Source organism: Procambarus clarkii, chromosome 80 (genome assembly GCF_040958095.1).
Source record: "Procambarus clarkii isolate CNS0578487 chromosome 80, FALCON_Pclarkii_2.0, whole genome shotgun sequence".
NCBI classification, from domain to species: Eukaryota; Metazoa; Arthropoda; class Malacostraca; order Decapoda; family Cambaridae; genus Procambarus; species Procambarus clarkii.
In genome coordinates this window covers 15,418,690-15,443,945 of record NC_091229.1, presented here as the reverse complement: position 1 = coordinate 15,443,945, position 25,256 = coordinate 15,418,690, and the positions used below count along the sequence as shown (strand labels likewise).

The window sequence follows — 25,256 nt, the reverse complement described above, 5'->3', positions numbered from 1 at the left end:
GGCTTTGAATGAATGTAAAAATACCGGTCTTGTGTAATCTTACCAACCCATTGTATCTTCTTCCAAGTAAAAATTATTACTATTATTATTAATGACATCAAGAGGAGTCTTTCCGCAGCACAGTGCTCAGCAGAGAGAGAACCTCGCATTCTAGGGGACCAAAACCTGGATGACTCCGCACTTCACTCAGATGGCATCACATATATCCCTGGAAGAGGGGCAAACAGCTGGTGTGGGAGTACACATGTGAATCCACCCTGGCTGACACCTACATAAACTTCAGAGCTGATTAAGCAATTGGGGCGGCCAACCACAGAGAAATAATAAAATCAGTTAAATACAGGTGATTGGAATGTCATTACACTTTTGTTCCCATAGCGTTTGAGACTCAGCCCCTGGGGAAGGAGTGCCTTGGGATTTCTCAAAGAAATGGGAAAAACACACTAACACACACAATAGGCGAGTACACAAATGCCATGTGGCAATTGTAAAAATTGCCATGGCCACATGGCCATGTAAAAAATATGAGGCAGTCTCCTGCAGTGAGAAACTTACCTGTTCTTCCCTATTCTTTCATAGTCCTTTACCGTAATGTCAATGCACTCGTCGGCCCGGGGGGGCTTAGTGCCCAGCTCCCACCTCAGAGTTTCATCCCAGACTGGGTCCAGCGTCCCATCTTGCACCTCAGTTTTCTTTTTCTCGCCTGAAAAAAATATATATTTTGTTAAAATTGGAGCTTACATTTTTATATCTTAAAAAATACCAGTCTTGTGTAATCATGCCAAACCATTGTACCTTTTTGCAAATATTTTTATTATTATTATAACTGTAATTATACTCTATAATAAAATATGTGGTTACCTGTGTCTAGGTCAGGAAAGCTGTGCTTAGGCCTATAAATGAGGCCTACCAGGCCAATATTGACCTGCCACAGGGGTGCAACCCATAGAAGAACTCTCAAAACTCCTTCCAGGTACAATCCAGGTATTGTTTAAGCCTATAAATAATCAGTTTAAATCGTTGTCATTGTTCGGTCCTGCATGTTTACTTTTGTCGCGTGTCAGCCTTGACAGCTCAACCCGTTCTCACACCAGGCTGGTTAAAGCAGCGGCCGTCCTCCCCAAACGCATTCATCAATTTTAACATATTGTGTACTAAAAATTGGGTTGTTCTCATATATAAATTAATATTCTTATACATAAAAATTGTATGAATAGTTTGGCGTAGGTTAGGTTAGGTATTTAGGTTCAGTTGGTTGTTATTTGTATTTATAACTTCGTGGGTGAAGTATTTATAGAATTGTGGTTCGAACAGAGGACGTGAGCGAAGCATTTGTTCCGGAAGTGTTCGGACGGCATCAGTTGTGAGTCGTGTGTAAACCGTTTTTCATTCATGAACAGGGGGGTTTGGCGGCTGGATTAACGAGCTTAGATCTTTGTATGGGAGAACGGGTTGGACTGCTGCACCGTGCTTCACAGCTGCACCGTGCTTCACCAGCTGCACCGTGCTTCATAGTTGCACCGTGCTTCATAGCTGCACCGTGCTTCACCAGCTGCACCGTGCTTCACAGCTGCACCGTGCTTCACCAGCTGCACCGTGCTTCACAGCTGCACCGTGCTTCACAGCTGCACCGTGCTTCACAGCTGCACCGTGCTTCACAGCTGCACCGTGCTTCACAGCTGCACCGTGCTTCATAGCTGCACCGTGCTTCATAGCTGCACCGTGCTTCACAGCTGCACCGTGCTTCACAGTTGCACCGTGCTTCACAGCTGCACCGTGCTTCACCAGCTGCACCGTGCTTCATAGCTGCACCGTGCTTCACAGTTGCACCGTGCTTCACCAGCTGCACCGTGCTTCACCAGCTGCACCGTGCTTCATAGCTGCACCGTGCTTCACAGCTGCACCGTGCTTCACAGCTGTACCGTGCTTCACAGCTGCACCGTGCTTCATAGCTGCACCGTGCTTCATAGCTGCACCGTGCTTCACAGCTGCACCGTGCTTCACAGCTGCACCGTGCTTCACAGCTGCACCGTGCTTCATAGCTGCACCGTGCTTCATAGCTGCCCCGTGCTTCACAGCTGCACCGTGCTTCATAGCTGCACCGTGCTTCATAGCTGCACCGTGCTTCACAGCTGCAGCGTGCTTCACAGCTGCACCGTGCTTCATAGCTGCACCGTGCTTCACAGCTGCACCGTGCTTCATAGCTGCACCGTGCTTCACAGCTGCACCGTGCTTCATAGCTGCACCGTGCTTCATAGCTGCCCCGTGCTTCACAGCTGCACCGTGCTTCACAGCTGCACCGTGCTTCACAGCTACACCGTGCTTCATAGCTGCACCGTGCTTCATAGCTGCCCCGTGCTTCACAGCTGCACCGTGCTTCACAGCTGCACCGTGCTTCATAGCTGCACCGTGCTTCACAGCTGCACCGTGCTTCACCAGCGGCACCGTGCTTCACAGCTGCACCGTGCTTCATAGTTGCACCGTGCTTCACAGCTGCACCGTGCTTCATAGTTGCACCGTGCTTCACAGCTGCACCGTGCTTCATAGTTGCACCGTGCTTCACAGCTGCACCGTGCTTCACAGCTGCACCGTGCTTCACAGCTGCACCGTGCTTCATAGCTGCACCGTGCTTCACAGCTGCACCGTGCTTCATAGCTGCACCGTGCTTCACAGCTGCACCGTGCTTCACAGCTGCACCGTGCTTCATAGCTGCACCGTGCTTCACAGCTGCACCGTGCTTCATAGCTGCACCGTGCTTCACAGCTGCACCGTGCTTCACAGCTGCACCGTGCTTCACAGCTGCACCGTGCTTCATAGCTGCACCGTGCTTCACAGCTGCACCGTGCTTCATAGCTGCACCGTGCTTCATAGCTGCACCGTGCTTCACAGCTGCACCGTGCTTCACAGCTGCACCGTGCTTCATAGCTGCACCGTGCTTCACAGCTGCACCGTGCTTCATAGCTGCATCGTGCTTCATAGCTGCACCGTGCTTCACAGCTGCACCGTGCTTCACAGCTGCACCGTGCTTCACAGCTGCACCGTGCTTCATAGCTGCACCGTGCTTCACAGCTGCACCGTGCTTCACAGCAGCACCGTGCTTCATAGGTGGAAGTTGATGGTGAGGCCCACACTGACCTTGGAAGTTGATGGTGAGGTACACACTGACCTTGGAAGTTGATGGTGAGGCCCACACTGACCTTGGAAGTTGATGGTGAGGCCCACACTGACCTTGGAAGTTGATGGTGAGGCCCACACTGACCTTGGAAGTTGATGGTGAGGCCCACACTGACCTTGGAAGTTGATGGTGAGGCCCACACTGACCTTGGAAGTTGATGGTGAGGCCCACACTGACCTTGGAAGTTGATGGTGAGGCCCACACTGACCTTGGAAGTTGATGGTGAGGCCCACACTGACCTTGGAAGTTGATGGTGAGGCCCACACTGACCTTGGAAGTTGATGGTGAGGCCCACACTGACCTTGGAAGTTGATGGTGAGGCCCACACTGACCTTGGAAGTTGATGGTGAGGCCCACACTGACCTTGGAAGTTGATGGTGAGGTACACACTGACCTTGGAAGTTGATGGTGAGGCCCACACTGACCTTGGAAGTTGATGGTCAGGCCCACACTGACCTTGGAAGTTGATGGTGAGGCCCACACTGACCTTGGAAGTTGATGGTGAGGCCCACACTGACCTTGGAAGTTGATGGTGAGGCCCACACTGACCTTGGAAGTTGATGGTGAGGCCCACACTGACCTTGGAAGTTGATGGTGAGGCCCACACTGACCTTGGAAGTTGATGGTGAGGCCCACACTGACCTTGGAAGTTGATGGTGAGGCCCACACTGACCTTGGAAGTTGATGGTGAGGTACACACTGACCTTGGAAGATGATGGTGAGGTACACACTGACCTTGGAAGTTGATGGTGAGGCCCACACTGACCTTGGAAGTTGATGGTGAGGCACATACTGACCTTGGAAGATGATGGTGAGGTACACACTGACCTTGGAAGTTGATGGTGAGGTACACACTGACCTTGGAAGATGATGGTGAGGCCCACACTGACCTTGGAAGTTGATGGTGAGGCCCACACTGACCTTGGAAGTTGATGGTGAGGCCCACACTGACCTTGGAAGTTGATGGTGAGGTACACACTGACCTTGGAAGATGATGGTGAGGTACACACTGACCTTGGAAGTTGATGGTGAGGCCCACACTGACCTTGGAAGTTGATGGTGAGGCACATACTGACCTTGGAAGATGATGGTGAGGTACACACTGACCTTGGAAGTTGATGGTGAGGCCCACACTGACCTTGGAAGATGATGGTGAGGCCCACACTGACCTTGGAAGTTGATGGTGAGGCCCACACTGACCTTGGAAGTTGATGGTGAGGCCCACACTGACCTTGGAAGTTGATGGTGAGGCCCACACTGACCTTGGAAGTTGATGGTGAGGCACATACTGACCTTGGAAGTTGATGGTGAGGCCCACACTGACCTTGGAAGTTGATGGTGAGGTACACACTGACCTTGGAAGATGATGGTGAGGTACACACTGACCTTGGAAGTTGATGGTGAGGCCCACACTGACCTTGGAAGTTGATGGTGAGGCCCACACTGACCTTGGAAGTTGATGGTGAGGCCCACACTGACCTTGGAAGTTGATGGTGAGGTACACACTGACCTTGGAAGTTGATGGTGACGTCCACACTGACCTTGGAAGTTGATGGTGACGTACACACTGACCTTGGAAGTTGATGGTGACGTACGGGTCACTCTTGCCCAGCGTCTCCAGGTTCTGGAGGCTGGAGGCACTCAGGACCTTGATCTCCAGCGACATGTCTGTAGGAGAGATGCCTCAGGTTAGTGCCTTGGACCAGACCAGAGAGAGGGGGGGGGAGTGAGAGAGAGAGAGAGAGAGAGAGAGAGAGAGAGAGAGAGAGAGAGAGAGAGAGAGAGAGAGAGAGAGAGAGAGAGAGAGAGAGAGAGAGAGAGAGAGAGAGAGAGTGAGTGAGAGAGAGTGAGAGAGAGAGAGAGTGAGAGAGAGAGAGAGAGGAGAGAGAGAGAGAGAGAGAGAGAGAGAGAGAGAGAGAGAGAGAGAGAGAGAGAGAGAGAGAGAGAGAGAGAGAGAGAGAGAGAGAGAGAGAGAGAGAGAGAGAGAGAGAGAGAGAGAGAGAGAGAGAGAGAGAGAGAGAGAGAAATTCCTACTGATGCATATAACAGGTTCATGAAATACATGGATCTCTAGAAGTAGGTTTCATCTGAGCTATGGCAGGATTACAGCTCTTGCAGTTTCACCAGGTTCGTTATATGATAGAGCCCATGTGGTAGAGCCCACACGGGGTAACAGCACACTAGAACTTGTCCTAACAACACAAGAGGGTATGATGGATCGAATTCATGAAGGGGAGGACAAGCTAACCCCCTCCTGCGACCACCATATTTTAGGATGGACTAGGAAATATAGAAACCCACATAAAGGTCAAAGGTGACGAATGTCTAGATTACCAGCGAGGTGACTATCAAGGAATGAGAGAGGAGCTGCCAACCATCTCCTGGAGGGAGCTGATGGATGAACATGGCACGGAAACATGGCAAAATATCAAGAGGGTCATCACTGAACTCGTGCATGAATATGTGCCGAAAATAAGAAAGACAAGAAAGGGAACTCGATGGATGCCACAGGTCGTAAACCTGGCATTGGTAACCAAGAGGAACCTCTGGAGAACATATATAAATCCACGATGGACGCCATTGATTATGATTTATACAAACGGCCACTAAACTCGACCACTCAGAAAATCAGATCAGCTATAAGAAACTATGAAAGAAAACTTGCCCAAAACATAAAGCTCCCAAATCGTTCTCTGCCTATATAAGAGGTAAAACCAAAACAAAGGCCTCAGTCGGACCCATAATAGATGAGACTAAGAGAGCTATAATAGAGTATAAGAGCAGCAAACACTAAATGTTTTACATCAGTGATCACTCTCGAAAGATTGGATGTCATCTCAGCACCCACACAAATGTTTGAAGGAGGGGAGGAGAATGAATTCCGGGATATACCCATAACATGCGAAGTAATTACAAAGAACACTGACAAACTAAACAAACTCAAAAGCCTCAGATGTGGATGGAATCCAATCCAAAGTCTTAAGGAACTGGCAGAAGAACTGTGCCTGCCGCTAAAACTACTATTCACAAAATCTCTAGACCAAGGGGTAATCCCCCTAGATTGGAAATATGCAAATGTTATCCCTAATTTTCCCAAAAGGCAGATAGAGCTCAGCAGAAAACTACTGGCCGATCAGCTTGTCACACATCTGCAAACTCACGGAGAGAATCCTCAGGGAGGAATCGGTTACCATCTTTCAATTAACAATCTTGTACAATCGACACAACACGGGTTTGTTAAAAACACATCCTGCCTTACAAATCTGCTCAGATTTCTGGAAATGGTAAGCAGCTACTCAGACAATGGCCTTCCGGTGGATGTAGATTTTGCTATGGATTTAGCTAAAGCTTTTGATAAGGCATCACATGAAAGACAGCAAGGAAATTACAGGCCCATGAAATAAATGGTAAGATATTAGAATGGATAAAACAGTGGTTGAAGGAAAGAAAACAAAAATTCGTGCTAAATGGAAAGAAATCTGACTGGGGAAATGTGCTAAGTGGGGTGCCACAGGGGTCCATTTTAGGGCAAACCCTTTTTGTCATATATACATCAATGACATAGATGAAAATATTACAAACCACATCATCAATTTTGCAGATGACACACAGATATATGGTAAAGTGGGAAATGGTAATGATATTGAAGCCTTACAAAGAGATCTACATTAACTCCACAAATGGGTCAGAAGATTGGCAAATGCTTTTTAATACCGACAAATGCAAGACCCTGAATGTGAAGCTTAACAACCCGCGCCACGACTACCAAATTAATAGCATTATATTACAGCAGATTAATGACGAAAAGGACCTTGGAGTCAAAATCCACCACTCACTGAAAGTTGAATAGCAGGTGGGTGCCGCTGTCAAAGAAGCTAACCAAACGTATCTTTGACTGTAAGGAAAAGAAGGTATTGGTTCAACTGTGTGAATCTCTGGTGGGACACCAATTTCGATTAATTTACAAGCATAGAGACCTCATTTTCAGAAGGACATAGCTGCTCTGGAGAAGGTGCAACACCGGGCAACAAAAGTTATTCCAGAGCCGAGTCATCTCTCGTATCAGGAATGGTTGAGGGCCACAGGGGTAACAACACTGCAGACCAGGCATGACAGGGCGGATCTCATTGAAACTTAAAATATTGAACAAGTTAGAGGATGTTGATCCGGACAATTTCTTCAGAAGGTCAGATGTAACACAAACAAGGAGCAACGGGTTCAAGCTCAACAAGCCACAATGTAGGACAGAACAGGAGATGCTTTTCACACACAGGGTTATTAACCCATGGAACCACCTACCCGCCGAAGCCGTAAATGCTAAAACTCCGATGACTTTTAAAATACAACTGGAAAAGATCATCAAGGCAAATGGGGAGGGGACCCTCGACAAGCCGCCGACTTCCTGTCCTCGTCGAGGTCACTAGCGTTAGTGGCCCTCAGGTAAATCAGTTCCCTATGTGATAGTAGCTTCAAAGTACACTCTTATGAAATAAATTAGTCTCTAGGAGCAGGCTTCAGATGGGCTGAGATACGATAACAGCTCATGCTTGCAGTTTCACCGGGTACAGTCAATTGACAGCGCTTTTTTTGAAAGCCAATCCGTCAAAATTGCGGAGTTTCAGTCAAACTTAAATCTCTGTAATACTATAGTGACATTTTTGGAGTAGCAGTACAGATAGTTTAGCTGTGATACTTAAAGGCGGAACGTCTCTACTTAGATCAAACAATTGAATTTATTTTATAGTGTTAAATCGTAAGAATCTGGTTGTCCAGTAGACCCCACTAGTGGCTTACTGGGGCCCAAGAGCTAGATCTTTATCAACGTACACATAGGGACGCACTGACAGGCAAGCACGGGGGCCCAACAGTGCACAGGGAGTGACTGGAACCATAAAAGCTGAATCTGCCAATTTGTGTCAAGTGTAAGTTGTTGGACACTAACTGCCCCCCACCCTCACCTTCAGTGTTTACCTCAACTGGGACCCCATCAACGTCCTCCTGAGGTCATCACCATCAACATAACTCATCATGTTATCATGCAAGAAGAGCCCATATGTGGGCCAGTCATCAAAATCAACAGATTTGGATGTTACTACTGTTGGTCCCCAGCCAGACTACACGTTACTACTGTTGGTCCCCAGCCAGGCTACATACACGTTACTACTGTTGGTCCCCAGCCAGGCTACACGTTACTACTGTTGGTCCCCAGCCAGGCTACACGTTACTACTGTTGGTCCCCAGCCAGGCTACACGTTACTACTGTTGGTCACCAGCCAGACTACACGTTACTACTGTTGGTCCCCAGCCAGGCTACATACACGTTACTACTGTTGGTCCCCAGCCAGGCTACACGTTACTACTGTTGGTCCCCAGCCAGGCTACACGTTACTACTGTTGGTCCCCAGCCGGGCTACACGTTACTACTGTTGGTCACCAGCCAGACTACACGTTACTACTGTTGGTCACCAGCCAGACTACACGTTACTACTGTTAGTCCCCAGCCAGGCTACATACACGTTACTACTGTTGGTCCCCAGCCAGGCTACACGTTACTACTGTTGGTCCCCAGCCAGGCTACACGTTACTACTGTTGGTCCCCAGCCAGGCTACACGTTACTACTGTTGGTCACCAGCCAGGCTACACGTTACTACTGTTGGTCCCCAGCCAGGCTACACGTTACTACTGTTGGTCCCCAGCCAGGCTACACGTTACTACTGTTGGTCCCCAGCCAGGCTACACGTTACTACTGTTGGTCCCCAGCCAGGCTACACGTTACTACTGTTGGTCACCAGCCAGGCTACACGTTACTACTGTTGGTCCCCAGCCAGACTACACGTTACTACTGTTGGTCCCCAGCCTGGCTACACGTTACTACTGTTGGTCCCCAGCCGGGCTACACACACACGTTACTACTGTTGGTCCCCAGCCAGGCAACACGTTACTACTGTTGGTCCCCAGCCAGGCTACACGTTACTACTGTTGGTCCCCAGCCAGGCTACACGTTAATACTGTTGGTCCTACTGTTGGTCCCCAGCCAGGCTACACGTTAATACTGTTGGTCCCCAGCCTGGCTACTACTGTTGGTCCCCAGCCAGGCTACACGTTACTACTGTTGGTCACCAGCCAGGCTACACGTTACTACTGTTGGTCCCCAGCCAGGCTACTACTGTTGGTCCCCAGCCAGGCTACACGTTACTACTGTTGGTCCCCAGCCAGGCTACACGTTACTACTGTTGATCCCCAGCCGGGCTACACGTTACTACTGTTGGTCCCCCAGCCAGGCTACACGTTACTACTGTTGGTCCCCAGCCAGGCTACACGTTACTACTGTTGGTCCCCAGCCACCCTACACGTTACTACTGTTAGTCCCCAGCCAGGCTACTACTGTTGGTCCCCTGCCTGGCTACACGTTACTACTGTTGGTCCCCAGCCAGGCTACTACTGTTGGTCCCCAGCCTGGCTACACGTTACTACTGTTGGTCCCCAGCCAGGCTACTACTGTTGGTCCCCAGCCAGACTACACGTTACTACTGTTGGTTCCAGCCAGGCTACACGTTACTACTGTTGGTCCCCAGCCAGACTACACGTTACTACTGTTGGTCCCCAGCCAGGCTACACGTTACTACTGTTGGTCCCCAGCCAGACTACACGTTACTACTGTTGGTCCCCAGCCAGGCTACTACTGTTGGTCCCCAGCCAGACTACACGTTACTACTGTTGGTCCCCAGCCAGGCTACACGTTACTACTGTTGGTCACCAGCCAGGCTACACGTTACTACTGTTGGTCCCCAGCCGGGCTACACGTTACTACTGTTGGTCCCCAGCCAGGCTACACGTTACTACTGTTGGTCCCCAGCCTGGCTACACGTTACTACTGTTGGTCCCCAGCCAGGCTACTACTGTTGGTCCCCAGCCAGACTACACGTTACTACTGTTGGTCCCCAGCCAGGCTACACGTTACAACTGTTGGTCCCCAGCCAGGCTACACGTTACTACTGTTGGTCCCCAGCCAGGCTACACGTTACTACTGTTGGTCCCCAGCCAGGCTACTACTGTTGGTCCTCAGCCAGGCTACACGTTACTACTGTTGGTCCCCAGCCAGGCTACACGTTACTACTGTTGGTCCCCAGCCAGGCTACACGTTACTACTGTTGGTCCCCAGCCGGGCTACCCGTTACTACTGTTGGTCCCCAGCCAGGCTACTACTGTTGGTCCCCAGTCGGGCTACACGTTACTACTGTTGGTCCCCAGCCAGGCTACATGTTACTACTGTTGGTCCCCAGCCTGGCTACACGTTACTACTGTTGGTCCCCAGCCAGGCTACACGTTACTACTGTTGGTCACCAGCCAGGCTACACGTTACTACTGTTGGTCCCCAGCCTGGCTACACGTTACGACTGTTGGTCCCCAGCCAGGCTACTACTGTTGGTCCCCAGCCGGGCTACCCGTTACGACTGTTGGTCCCCAGCCAGGCTACTACTGTTGGTCCCCAGCCGGGCTACACGTTACTACTGTTGGTCCCCAGCCAGGCTACTACTGTTGGTCCCCAGCCGGGCTACACGTTACTACTGTTGGTCACCAGCCGGGCTACACGTTACTACTGTTGGTCCCCAGCCTGGCTACACGTTACTACTGTTTGTCCCCAGCCAGGCTACTACTGTTGGTCACCAGCCGGGCTACACGTTACTACTGTTGGTCCCCAGCCAGGCTACACGTTACTACTGTTGGTCACCAGCCGGGCTACACGTTACTACTGTTGGTCCCCCCAGCCTGGCTACACGTTACTACTGTTGGTCCCCCAGCCAGGCTACTACTGTTGGTCCCCAGCCGGGCAACACGTTACTACTGTTGGTCCCCCAGCCTGGCTACACGTTACTACTGTTGGTCCCCCAGCCAGGCTACTACTGTTGGTCCCCAGCCTGGCTACACGTTACTACTGTTGGTCCCCCAGCCAGGCTACTACTGTTGGTCCCCAGCCTGGCTACACGTTACTACTGTTGGTCCCCAGCCTGGCTACACGTTACTACTGTTGGTCCCCCAGCCAGGCTACACGTTACTACTGTTGGTTCCCAGCCAGTCTACACGTTACTAATGTTGGTCACCAGCCAGGCTACACGTTACTACTGTTGGTCCCCAGCCAGGCTACACGTTACTACTGTTGGTCCCCAGCCGGGCTACACGTTACTACTGTTGGTCCCCAGCCAGGCTACACGTTACTACTGTTGGTCCCCAGCCAGACTACACGTTACTACTGTTGGTCCCCAGCCAGGCTACACGTTACTACTGTTGGTCCCCAGCCAGACTACACGTTACTACTGTTGGTCCCCAGCCAGGCTACACGTTACTACTGTTGGTCCCCAGCCAGGCTACACGTTACTACTGTTGGTCACCAGCCAGACTACACGTTACTACTGTTGGTCCCCAGCCAGGCTACTACTGTTGGTCCCCAGCCAGGCTACTACTGTTGGTCCCCAGCCAGGCTACTACTGTTGGTCCCCAGCCAGGCTACTACTGTTGGTCCCCAGCCAGGCTACTACTGTTGGTCCCCAGCCAGGCTACACATTACTACTGTTGGTCCCCAGCCAGACTACACGTTACTACTGTGGGTCCCCAGCCAGACTACACGTTACTACTGTGGGTCCCCAGCCAGGCTACTACTGTAGGTCCCCAGCCAGGCTACTACTGTTGGTCCCCAGCCAGGCTACTACTGTTGGTCCCCAGCCAGGCTACTACTGTTGGTCCCCAGCCAGGCTACTACTGTTGGTCCCCAGCCAGGCTACACGTTACTACTGTTGGTCCCCAGCCAGGCTACACGTTACTACTGTTGGTCACCAGCCAGGCTACACGTTACTACTGTTGGTCCCCAGCCAGGCTACACATTACTACTGTTGGTCCCCCAGCCAGACTACACGTTACTACTGTTGGTCCCCAGCCTGCCTACACGTTACTACTGTGGGTCCCCAGCCAGACTACACGTTACTACTGTTGGTCACCAGCCAGGCTACTACTGTTGGTCCCCAGCCAGGCTACTACTGTTGGTCTCCAGCCAGACTACACGTTACTACTGTTGGTCCCCAGCCAGGCTACTACTGTTGGTCCCCAGCCAGACTACTACTGTTGGTCCCCAGCCAGGCTACACGTTACTACTGTTGGTCACCAGCCGGGATACACGTTACTACTGTTGGTCCCCAGCCAGGCTACTACTGTTGGTCCCCAGCCAGGCTACACGTTACTACTGTTGGTCCCCAGCCAGGCTACACGTTACTACTGTTGGTCCCCAGCCAGGCTACACGTTACTACTGTTGGTCACCAGCCAGGCTACACGTTACTACTGTTGGTCACCAGCCTGGCTACACGTTACTACTGTTGGTCCCCAGCCAGGCTACTACTGTTGGTCCCCAGCCAGGCTACTACTGTTGGTCCCCAGCCAGGCTACTACTGTTGGTCCCCAGCCATGCTACTACTGTTGGTCCCCAGCCAGGCTACACGTTACTACTGTTGGTCCCCAGCCAGGCTACACGTTACTACTGTTGGTCACCAGCCAGACTACTACTGTTGGTCCCCAGCCATGCTACTACTGTTGGTCCCCAGCCAGGCTACACGTTACTACTGTTGGTCCCCAGCCGGGCTACACGTTACTACTGTTGGTCCCCAGCCAGACTACACGTTACTACTGTTGGTCACCAGCCAGGCTACTACTGTTGGTCCCCAGCCAGACTACACGTTACTACTGTTGGTCACCAGCCAGGCTACACGTTACTACTGTTGGTCCCCAGCCAGGCTACTACTGTTGGTCCTCAGCCAGGCTACTACTGTTGGTCCCCAGCCAGGCTACTACTGTTGGTCCCCAGCCAGGCTACTACTGTTGGTCCCCAGCCAGGCTACACGTTACTACTGTTGGTCCCCAGCCAGGCTACACGTTACTACTGTTGGTCCCCAGCCAGGCTACACGTTACTACTGTTGGTCCCCAGCCAGGCTACACGTTACTACTGTTGGTCCCCAGTCAGGCTACACGTTACTACTGTTGGTCCCCAGCCAGACTACACGTTACTACTGTTGGTCCCCAGCCAGGCTACACGTTACTACTGTTGGTCCCCAGCCAGGCTACACGTTACTACTGTTGGTCACCAGCCAGGCTACACGTTACTACTGTTGGTCCCCAGCCAGGCTACACGTTACTACTGTTGGTCACCAGCCAGACTACTACTGTTGGTCCCCAGGCAGGCTACTACTATTGGTCCCCAGCCAGACTACACGTTACTACTGTTGGTCCCCAGCCAGACTACACGTTACTACTGTTGGTCACCAGCCAGGCTACACGTTACTACTGTTGGTCCCCAGCCGGGCTACACGTTACTACTTTTGGTCCCCAGCCAGGCTACTACTGTTGGTCCCCAGCCAGGCTACTACTGTTGGTCCCCAGCCAGGCTACACGTTACTACTGTTGGTCCCCAGCCAGGCTACACGTTACTACTGTTGGTCCCCAGCCAGGCTACACGTTACTACTGTTGGTCACTAGCCAGGCTACACGTTACTACTGTTGGTCCCCAGCCAGGCTACTACTGTTGGTCCCCAGCCAGGCTACACGTTACTACTGTTGGTCCCCAGCCAGGCTACACGTTACTACTGTTGGTCACCAGCCAGGCTACACGTTACTACTGTTGGTCCCCAGCCGGGCTACACGTTACTACTGTTGGTCCCCAGCCAGACTACTACTGTTGGTCCCCAGCCAGGCTGCACGTTACTACTGTTGGTCACCAGCCAGACTACACGTTACTACTGTTGGTCCCCAGCCAGACTACTACTGTTGGTCACCAGCCAGGCTACACGTTACTACTGTTGGTCCCCAGCCAGAGTACTACTGTTGGTCACCAGCCAGGCTACACGTTACTACTGTTGGTCACCAGCCAGGCTACACGTTACTACTGTTGGTCACCAGCCAGGCTACACGTTACTACTGTTGGTCCCCAGCCAGACTACTACTGTTGGTCATCAGCCAGGCTACACGTTACTACTGTTGGTCCCCAGCCGGGCTACACGTTACTTCTGTTGGTCACCAGCCAGGCTACACGTTACTACTGTTGGTCACCAGCCAGGCTACTACTGTTGGTCCCCAGCCAGGCTACACGTTACTACTGTTGGTCCCCAGCCAGGCTAAACGTTACTACTGTTGGTCCCCAGCCAGGCTACTTCTGTTGGTCCCCAGCCGGGCTACACGTTACTACTGTTGGTCCCCAGCCAGGCTACTACTGTTGGTCCCCAGCCAGGCTACACGTTACTACTGTTGGTCCCCAGCCAGGCTAAACGTTACTACTGTTGGTCCCCAGCCAGGTTACTTCTGTTGGTCCCCAGCCAGGCTACACGTTACTACTGTTGGTCCCCAGCCAGGCTAAACGTTACTACTGTTGGTCCCCAGCCAGGCTACTTCTTTTGGTCCCCTGCCAGGCTACACGTTACTACTGTTGGTCCCCAGCCAGGCTAAACGTTACTACTGTTGGTCCCCAGCCAGGCTACACGTTACTACTGTTGGTCACCAGCCAGACTACTACTGTTGGTCCCCAGGCAGGCTACTACTATTGGTCCCTAGCCAGACTACACGTTACTACTGTTGGTCCCCAGCCAGACTACACGTTACTACTGTTGGTCACCAGCCAGGCTACACGTTACTACTGTTGGTCCCCAGCCGGGCTACACGTTACTACTGTTGGTCCCCAGCCAGGCTACTACTGTTGGTCCCCAGCCAGGCTACTACTGTTGGTCCCCAGCCAGGCTACACGTTACTACTGTTGGTCCCCAGCCAGGCTACACGTTACTACTGTTGGTCCCCAGCCAGGCTACACGTTACTACTGTTGGTCACTAGCCAGGCTACACGTTACTACTGTTGGTCCCCAGCCAGGCTACTACTGTTGGTCCCCAGCCAGGCTACACGTTACTACTGTTGGTCCCCAGCCAGGCTACACGTTACTACTGTTGGTCACCAGCCAGGCTACACGTTACTACTGTTGGTCCCCAGCCGGGCTACACGTTACTACTGTTGGTCCCCAGCCAGACTACTACTGTTGGTCCCCAGCCAGGCTGCACGTTACTACTGTTGGTCACCAGCCAGACTACACGTTACTACTGTTGGTCCCCAGCCAGACTACTACTGTTGGTCACCAGCCAGGCTACACGTTACTACTGTTGGTCCCCAGCCAGAGTACTACTGTTGGTCACCAGCCAGGCTACACGTTACTACTGTTGGTCACCAGCCAGGCTACACGTTACTACTGTTGGTCACCAGCCAGGCTACACGTTACTACTGTTGGTCCCCAGCCAGACTACTACTGTTGGTCATCAGCCAGGCTACACGTTACTACTGTTGGTCCCCAGCCGGGCTACACGTTACTACTGTTGGTCACCAGCCAGGCTACACGTTACTACTGTTGGTCACCAGCCAGGCTACTACTGTTGGTCCCCAGCCAGGCTACACGTTACTACTGTTGGTCCCCAGCCAGGCTAAACGTTACTACTGTTGGTCCCCAGCCAGGCTACTTCTGTTGGTCCCCAGCCGGGCTACACGTTACTACTGTTGGTCCCCAGCCAGGCTACTACTGTTGGTCCCCAGCCAGGCTACACGTTACTACTGTTGGTCCCCAGCCAGGCTAAACGTTACTACTGTTGGTCCCCAGCCAGGCTACTTCTGTTGGTCCCCAGCCAGGCTACACGTTACTACTGTTGGTCCCCAGCCAGGCTAAACGTTACTACTGTTGGTCCCCAGCCAGGCTACTTCTGTTGGTCCCCTGCCAGGCTACACGTTACTACTGTTGGTCCCCAGCCAGGCTAAACGTTACTACTGTTGGTCCCCAGCCAGGCTACTACTGTTGGTCCCCAGCCAGGCTACACGTTACTACTGTTGGTCCCCAGCCAGGCTAAACGTTACTACTGTTGGTCCCCAGCCAGGCTACTTCTGTTGGTCCCCAGCCGGGCTACACGTTACTACTGTTGGTCCCCAGCCAGGCTACTACTGTTGGTCCCCAGCCGGGCTACACGTTACTACTGTTGGTCCCCAGCCAGGCTACTACTGTTGGTCCCCAGCCAGGCTACACGTTACTACTGTTGGTCCCCAGCCAGGCTACACGTTACTACTGTTGGTCCCCAGCCAGACTACACGTTACTACTGTTGGTCCCCAGCCAGGCTACTACTGTTGGTCCCCAGCCTGGCTACACGTTACTACTGTTGGTCCCCAGCCAGGCTACTACTGTTGGTCCCCAGCCAGGCTACACGTTACTACTGTTGGTCCCCAGCCGGGTTACACGTTACTACTGTTGGTCCCCAGCCAGGCTACTACTGTTGGTCCCCAGCCAGGCTACTACTGTTGGTCCCCAGCCAGGCTACTACTGTTGGTCCCCAGCCAGGCTACTACTGTTGGTCCCCAGCCAGGCTACTACTGTTGGTCCCCAGCCAGGCTACTACTGTTGGTCCCCAGCCAGGCTACACGTTACTACTGTTGGTCCCCAGCCAGGCTACACGTTACTACTGTTGGTCCCCAGCCAGGCTACACGTTACTACTGTTGGTCCCCAGCCGGGTTACACGTTACTACTGTTGGTCCCCAGCCAGGCTACTACTGTTGGTCCCCAGCCAGGCTACTACTGTTGGTCCCCAGCCAGGCTACTACTGTTGGTCCCCAGCCAGGCTACACGTTACTACTGTTGGTCCCCAGCCAGGCTACTACTGTTGGTCCCCAGCCAGGCTACTACTGTTGGTCCCCAGCCAGGCTACACGTTACTACTGTTGGTCCCCAGCCAGGCTACACGTTACTACTGTTGGTCACCAGCCAGGCTACACGTTACTACTGTTGGTCCCCAGCCAGGCTACACGTTACTACTGTTGGTCACCAGCCAGGCTACACGTTACTACTGTTGGTCCCCAGCCAGGCTACACGTTACTACTGTTGGTCCCCAGCCGGGCTACACGTTACTACTGTTGGTCCCCAGCCAGGCTACTACTGTTGGTATCCAGCCAGGCTACTACTGTTGGTCCCCAGCCAGGCTACACGTTACTACTGTTGGTCCCCAGCCAGGCTACACGTTACTACTGTTGGTCCCCAGCCGGGCTACACGTTACTACTGTTGGTCCCCAGCCGGGCTACACGTTACTACTGTTGGTCCCCAGCCAGGCTACACGTTACTACTGTTGGTCCCCAGCCGGGCTACACGTTACTACTGTTGGTCCCCAGCCTGGCTACACGTTACTACTGTTGGTCCCCAGCCGGGCTACACGTTACTACTGTTGGTCCCCAGCCGGGCTACACGTTACTACTGTTGGTCCCCAGCCGGGCTACACGTTACTACTGTTGGTCCCCAGCCTGGCTACACGTGAGAGAGAGGATCTCCTGGTGCCGTGTACGGGAGGTGAACAGGGGTATGAGGGCCTCCGAGACGGCCTCCGCCACCTTCCACAACATTAATTAATTAATTTTAATTAATTTTCTTAATTTTTTGTTTGAAATTTGAAATTAATTTTCTTAATTTTCTAAAAAAAAATTTAATTTTTCTTAATTTTCTTAATTTTTTTCGTGATTTAATTAATTTTCTTTAATTTTTTTTAATAATTGTAATTAATTTTCTTTATTATGCACCCCATACCTATCCTGTGGGCGGTGTGATCATAGACAACAAAGAATTCGAACGTTTCAAAAAAAAAAAAAAAAAAAAACTGAATTTGCATGCTATGGACACTGCCGTCTAACGTGAGCTGGTTATCTTGAGGTTATCTTGAGATGATTTCGGGGCTTAGCGTCCCCGCGGCCCGATCCTCGACCAGGCCTCCTTTTTGTTAGAAACCCCCAAGAAGCAGCCCGTAGCAGCTGTCTAACTCCCAGGTACCTATTTACTGCTAGGTGAATAGAGCATCAGTGTGAAAGTAACTCTGCCCATTTGATTCCGCCTCCGACGGGGATCGAACCCGGAACCTTAGGACTACGAATCCCGAACGCTGTCCACTCAGCCGTTTTCGTATTTCATCCTTGGTGATATTTAGCGGCCTCTGAATATTCCGCACATTTGATGGTGCTACACAGCCTTCCCGGTTTGGTGCCTTCTTTGATAATTACTTCCAACCTGTCCTCAAGGAGGAGGTGCTCTGGAGGCTATCACTTCAAATTCACTATGTAATTAGTGCTATAATCCTATCCATGGTTAAGTTACATTAAGGTTATGTTAGGTTCAGGTTAGGTTTGGTTAGGTTCAGGTTAGGTTTGGTTAGGTTTCATTATGTGTGGTTACATTAATACAGTGTGTTTCATATCTCAAACCATGCAAGATATGACATATAAAAACTATTTGAGTATCCCCTAGAATCTAATTTACAGAAAACCAAATGGTCCAGACCACTTCGAAGAAAAAAGAGAGTTAAGCATAGAAGTTTTCTTTTATTAAACCAACGATTTATAATACAATTAAGTTATAACTTGAGACTATGATCTGTTTAGGACCAAGGATCAAGTGCCACTTTATAAGTATTAGAAGAGTATTACTGGAACCGTAATATGTTCTCAGACCATCACAAATATCTAGATGACTCTCCAGGTGGCCTAAGAGGTTAATTGGTGTCGCGGCCTAATAACTTTACACTGAGGTCGGGCTCCTATTTTCAAATAGTTTTCAATAGAAACAATATTTTCTTAAGTCAAACGTGTTTTAGCCAGTATATGAACAATTTTCTGACACACCGTGATCCTTGTCACGGTGTGTCTGTGGGAAGGAGAGGGGGGGGGGGGTAAGTAGGTAAGAATCACAATCTTCACCGCCGCCACCAGTCTCCATCACCACCTTCACCATCACTACTACTCATCACAATCACCACCATCGTATATAAAACACAGAGAGTGTGTGTGTGTGTGTGTGTGTGTGTGTGTGTGTGTGTGTGTGTGTGTGTGCGTGTGTGTGTGTGTGTGTGTGTGTGTGTGTGTGTGTGTGTGTGTGTGTGTGTGTGTGTGTGTGTGTGTGTGTGTGAGTGTGTGTGAGAGAGAGCGCGCGCACACAAAGGTGAAGGAGTCAAGGTAGAGTGAATGAGGGAAGGAGGGGGAGAGAGAGGAAGAGGATAATTACCTCAGTTCCCCCCCCCCCCCCTCCTTTCCTCCACACCTCATTTTCTGGTCTGCTGTTTCCATGCGTGTCTTCCCCCCCCCACACACACACATGGCAGTGGTTGGTGGCAGTGAGTGGTTGGTGGGCATTAGGCAGTGATGTGGTGGAGGCTGACTCCATATACAGTTTCAAGTGTAAATATGATAGAGCCCAGTAGGCTCAGAAATTTGTACACCAGTTGATTGACGGTTGAGAGGCGGGACCATAGAGCAGAGCTCAGCCCCCGCAAGCACAAGTAGGTGAATACAACTAGGTCTACAACTAGGAATGCAACACAAGGAGCCCCCGTGGGAATGAGTGATCACGGTGTACTGATGTTTGAGTACCTAGTCGAAGTAGGGTTAAGGTACTTAAGGAAGGGACCACAAAACAAAAGGCTGGTATTCCAGAAGGGAAACTATGAGGAGATAAGAAAATTCTTAGCAGATATAACTTGGGAAACAGAACTCAGAGGAAAGATGGCTCAAGTCATGATTAACTACATACCACAGAAGTGTAAGGAGGCAGCAGACAAGTTCGTCCCAGTCCAAAATGAAGAAAACGAAATGCAGACGAGAAACTCATGGTTTAATCAGAGATGTAGGCTAGCAAAGCAACTAAGTACAAGGGCATGGAGAAACTATAGAGATAACAGAACACTAGAGAGCAGAGAAAAATACCAGAGCGCCAGGAATGAATACGTCAGAGTGAGAAGAGAGGCAGAGAGGCAATATGACATAACATAGCGAGCAAGACAAAGACTCGACCCCAAATTGCTACACAGCCACATCAGGAGAAAAACAACAGTGAAGGAACAGGTACTGAAACTAAGGATAAGGGGCAGACAGATTCGCTACAAACGACAAGTGTGCAAAGAAATCAATAAGAAATTCCAGGAGGCCTTCACAGTAGAACAAGAAGTCCCAGAGATACGAGAGGGAATATCTAACCAGACACTACTAGAGGAGTTTGTGATTACTAGTGGGGAGGTGAGGAAGCATCTGCTAGGGTTGGATGTGACAAAGGCTATAGGCCCGGATGGAATCTCACCTTGGATACTAAAGGAAGGAGCAGAAACTCTGTTCCTGCCACTATCCATGCTGTACAACAAAAAACTAACAAGTGAACTGCCAAAAATTTGGAAGACGGCCAATGTAGTCCCAATATACAAGAAGGGGGATAGACAGGAGGCACTGAACTATAGGCCAGTGTCCCTAACTTGTATACCATGCAAAGATTGCGCGAAAAAACTAGTGGAAACTCTGAAAGATGTTCACATCAAAGAGCGAAAGAACTTTGTAACACAACACCAACATGGGTTCAGGGATGGCAGGTCCTGCCTCACAGGATTAATTGAATTCTATGACCAGGCAACACAAATCAGGCAAGAAAGAGAGGGGTGGGTAGACTGCATATTATTGGATTGCCAGAAAACCTTTGTTACAGTACCACATAAGAAACGAGTGCACAAGCTGGAGATGCAGGCGAGAGTGAAAGGGAAGGTACTCTATTGGATAAAGGAGTACCTAAGTAACAGAAGACTGCGAGAGGGGATGTCTCAGATTGGCGAGGAGTCACCAGTGGAGTCACAAAGGGATCAGTCCTATACCGTTCCTGATATATGTAAATGATCTCCCAGAGGGGATAGACTCGTTCCTCTCATTGTTAGCTGATGATGCAAAAATTATGAGGAGGATTAAGACAGAAGATAGTATAAGGCTACAAGATGACCTAGACAAGCTGAGGGGATGGTTCAACAAATGGTTACTATAAAGTTCAACCCAAGTAAATGTAAGGTGATGAAACTAGGTGGAGGAAATAGGAGGCCCGACACAGGATACCGAATGGGAGATGAAGTCCTTCACGAAACGAACAGAGAGAAAGATCTAGGAGTTGATATCACACCAAACCTGTCTCCTGAAGCCCACATCAAAAGAATAACATCTGCGGCATATGCGAGGCTGGCTAACATCAGAACTGCCTTCAAGAACCTGTGTAAAGAATCCTTCAGAACCTTGTACCCCACATATGTAAGACCAATCCTGGAGTATGCGGCCCCAGCATGGAGCCCGTACCTTGTCAAGCACAAGACGAAGCTGGAAAAAGTTCAGAGGTATGCCACTAGACTAGTCCCAGAACTAAGAGGCATGAGTTATGAGGAAAGGGTGCATGAAATGCCTCCTCACGACACTGGAAGACACAAGAGCTCGGGGAGACATGATCACCACATACAAAATTCTCGGGAATTGAGAGGGTAGACAAAAATGGATTATTTAACAAGGGTGGTACACGAACAAGGGGACCAAGGTGGAAGCTGAGTACCCAAATGAGCTCGAGACACAATAGAAATAACTTTCTCAGTGTCAGAGTAGTTAGTAAATGGAATGCATTAGGCAGTGATGTGGTGGAGGCTGACTCCATACACAGTTTCAAATGTAGATATGATAGAGCCCAATAGGCTCAGGAATCTGTACACCAGTTGATTGACGGTTGAGAGGCGGGACCACAAGAGCCAGAGCTCAACCCCCGCAAGCACAACTAGGTGTGTACACACACACATACAAACTGCTGTGTGTGTGCGCGCGCGTGCGTAAAAGAGAGAGATATATATAGTAGATATAATAGAAAAAAATAGATTGGATAAATAGGCGATGTCCAAGAGCTAATAGCTCGATTCTACAGACACATACAGTAAAGACACCCACACTTCACTTGAAGATGACGGGAGAAGCCACCAGACATAGCAACATGTAACCCCTTAGGAGACAGCGGCGTCACCAAGGACCCCTTCGGTGGCTTGTGGAGGCGTCACCAAGGACCCCCTCGGCGGCTTGTGGAGGCGTCACCAAGGACCCCTTCGGTGGCTTGTGGAGGCGTCACCAAGGACCCCCTCGGCGGCTTGTGGAGGCGTCACCAAGGACCCCCTCGGCGGCTTGTGGAGGCGTCACCAAGGACCCCCTCGGTGGTTTGTGGAGGCGTCACCAAGGACCCCCTCGGCGGCTTGTGGAGGCGTCACCAAGGACCCCCTCGGTGGCTTGTGGAGGCGTCACCAAGGACCCCCTCGGCGGCTTGTGGAGGCGTCACCAAGGACCCCCTCGGCGGCTTGTGGAGGCGTCACCAAGGACCCCCTCGGCGGCTTGTGGAGGCGTCACCAAGGACCCCCTCGGCGGCTTGTGGAGGCGTCACCAAGGACCCCCTCGGCGGCTTGTGGAGGCGTCACCAAGGACCCCCTCGGTGGTTTGTGGAGGCGTCACCAAGGACCCCCTCGGCGGCTTGTGGAGGCGTCACCAAGGACCCCCTCGGTGGTTTGTGGAGGCGTCACCAAGGACCCCCTCGGCGGCTTGTGGAGGCGTCACCAAGGACCCCCTCGGCGGCTTGTGGAGGCGTCACCAAGGACCCCCTCGGTGGCTTGTGGAGGCGTCACCAAGGACCCCCTCGGCGGCTTGTGGAGGCGTCACCAAGGACCCCCTCGGCGGCTTGTGGAGGCGTCACCAAGGACCCCCTCGGCGGCTGGTAAGGGGGGACGTGTGACTGGCTAAAGTGGCGGGGAATGTTGTGAGGGGCACCAGAGGACCGGGAGAGGAGGAGGAGGCGGCGGCCGTGTTCTTGAACGGTGCCTCTTGGGCGCCTAGCCTGACCTTCCAGGCATTATCCCACAACACGCTAATTTGCTCCAGAGAAAACTGGTTTTAAGAAACTAAATCAGGTATATAACGGAACTTCTGAGAGAAAACCTCGGTACAGATGGCAAGGTGGACTGTCTTTAGACATCCAGAATAATTCAAGACCTTGTATATCACGTATGTCACACTAGTCCTGGAATATGCAGCGCCAGCGTGGAGCCCTTATCAAATTATCAAGACACATCCTAGCCGGAGAAGGAGAACGCTACCGGATTAGCTCAAGAACAAACAGGAAAGGACTTAAGAACAATGGTTACAGCAATTAAACCTCGCGTCGCTGGGTGACACAAACACCTCGAAGACACATGATTACTACATACAAAATTCTCAGGGAAATTGACACGCTAACATTACACACACACACACACACACACACACACACACACACACACACACACACACACACACACACACACACACACACACACACATACACACACACACACACACACACACACACACACATACACACATACATACACACACACACACACACACACACACACACACACACACACACACATACACACACACACACACACATACACACACACACACACACACACACACAAACTTTTTCAGTGTCAGAGTAGTTAACGGATGGAATGCATTAGGCAGTGATGTGGTGGAGGCTGACTCCATACACTGTTATAAATGTAGATATGATAGAGCCCCGTAGGCTCAGGAACCTGTATACCTGTTGATTGTCAGTTAAGAGGCGGGCCCAAAGAGCCAAAGCTCAACCCCCGCAAGCACAATTAGGTGAGTACACACACACACACACACACACACACACACACACACACACACACACACACACACACACACACACACACACACACACACACACACACACACACACACACACGCACACGCACACACACACACACACGCACACGCACACACACACACGCCGCCGCCGCTGACAAAAGAGAAATCGGTTTTGAGGCCCCAGTAGGAATGAGCGACCACAGTGTACTGGTGTTTGAGTACCTGATTGAAGAAGGGTTATTGAACTCGAGGAGGGATACCGAAACCAAAAGGTTAGCATACCGAAAGGGAAACTATGAGGGGATAAGAAAATTCCTAACAGATATAGCATGGGAAACAGAGCTCAGGGGAAAGACGGCCCAAGATATGATGGATTACATCACGCAGAAGTGCAAGGACGCAGCAAACAAGTTTGTCCCAGTCCAAAAGGAAAACAGAGAAATGAAGATGAGAAACCCATGGTTTAATCAGAGATGTAGGCTAGCTAAGCAGCAAAGTAAAAGGGCATGGAGAAACTATAGGAATAACAGGACACTGGAGAGCAGAGAAAGATACCAGAATGCCAGGAATGAATATGTCAGGATGAGAAGAGAGGCAGAAAGACAATACGAAAATGACATCGCAAGCAAGGCAAAGACTCAGCCTAAATTGTTGCATAGCCACATTAGGAGAAAAACAACAGTAAAGGAACAGGTTATGAGATTAAGGATAGGGGCGGAAGGATTCACTACAAATGACAAGGAAGTGTGTGAGGAATTGAATAAGAAATTCCAGGAGGTCTTCACCTTAGAGCAAGGAGAAATTCCAGAGGTAAGTGAGGGAATAGCTAACCAGGAACCACTGGAAGAGTTTGAGATTACCAGTGGGGAAGTAAGGAAGTGTTTACTAGAGTTGGACGTGACGAAGGCTATAGGCCCAGATGGAATCTCCCCTTGGGTTCTAAAGGAAGGAGCAAGAGAACTGAGCCTACCACTCTCCATAGTGTATAACAAATCACTGGCAACAGGGGAACTGCCAGATATTTGGAAAGCAGCTAACGTAGTCCCGATATTCAAGAAAGGGGATAGACAGGAGGCACTGAACTACAGGCCAGTGTCCCTAACCTGCATACCATGCAAGCTGATGGAGAAGATTGTGCGAAAAAAACTATTGGAGCATCTGGATCGAAGGAACTTTGTAACACAGCATCAACATGGGTTCAGGGATGGCAGGTCCTGCCTAACAGGGTTACTTGAATTCTACGACCAGGCAACAAAAATAAGGCAAGAAAGAGAAGGGTGGGCAGACTGCATATTTTTGGATTGTCAGAAAGCCTTTGATACAGAGCCACACAAGAGGCTAGTGCGAAAGTTGGAGATGCAGGCTGGAGTGAGAGGGAAGGTACTCCGGTGGATAGAGGAGTACCTAAGCAACAGGAGACAACGAGTCTGTGTGAGGGGTGAGGTCTCAGATTGGCGAGACGTCACAAGTGGAGTCCCGCAGGGGTCAGTCCTTGGACTTATACTGTTTCTGGTAT

General features: G+C 50.9%; 2 protein-coding genes across 31 annotated transcripts in view; one reads left to right on the top strand and one right to left on the bottom strand.

The window, feature by feature from the left end:
• Positions 1-25,256, bottom strand: part of LOC123746409 (myoferlin) — a 234,415-nt gene that overhangs the window by 132,210 nt on the left and 76,949 nt on the right. For all 30 annotated transcript variants that reach the window (XM_045727937.2, XM_069314781.1, XM_069314789.1 and 27 more), the window contains 2 exons: positions 4,748-4,843; positions 556-703 (listed from right to left, as the gene is read on the bottom strand). In XM_045727937.2, the coding sequence (XP_045583893.2) occupies positions 556-703; positions 4,748-4,841 (242 nt within the window). In that variant the 5' untranslated portion in view covers positions 4,842-4,843. The remainder of the gene's footprint in view (positions 1-555; positions 704-4,747; positions 4,844-25,256) is intronic.
• Positions 6,028-6,579, top strand: LOC138357883 (uncharacterized). The gene has a single exon (XM_069315047.1). The coding sequence runs from the start codon at positions 6,028-6,030 to the stop codon at positions 6,577-6,579; it is 552 nt and encodes a 183-aa protein (XP_069171148.1).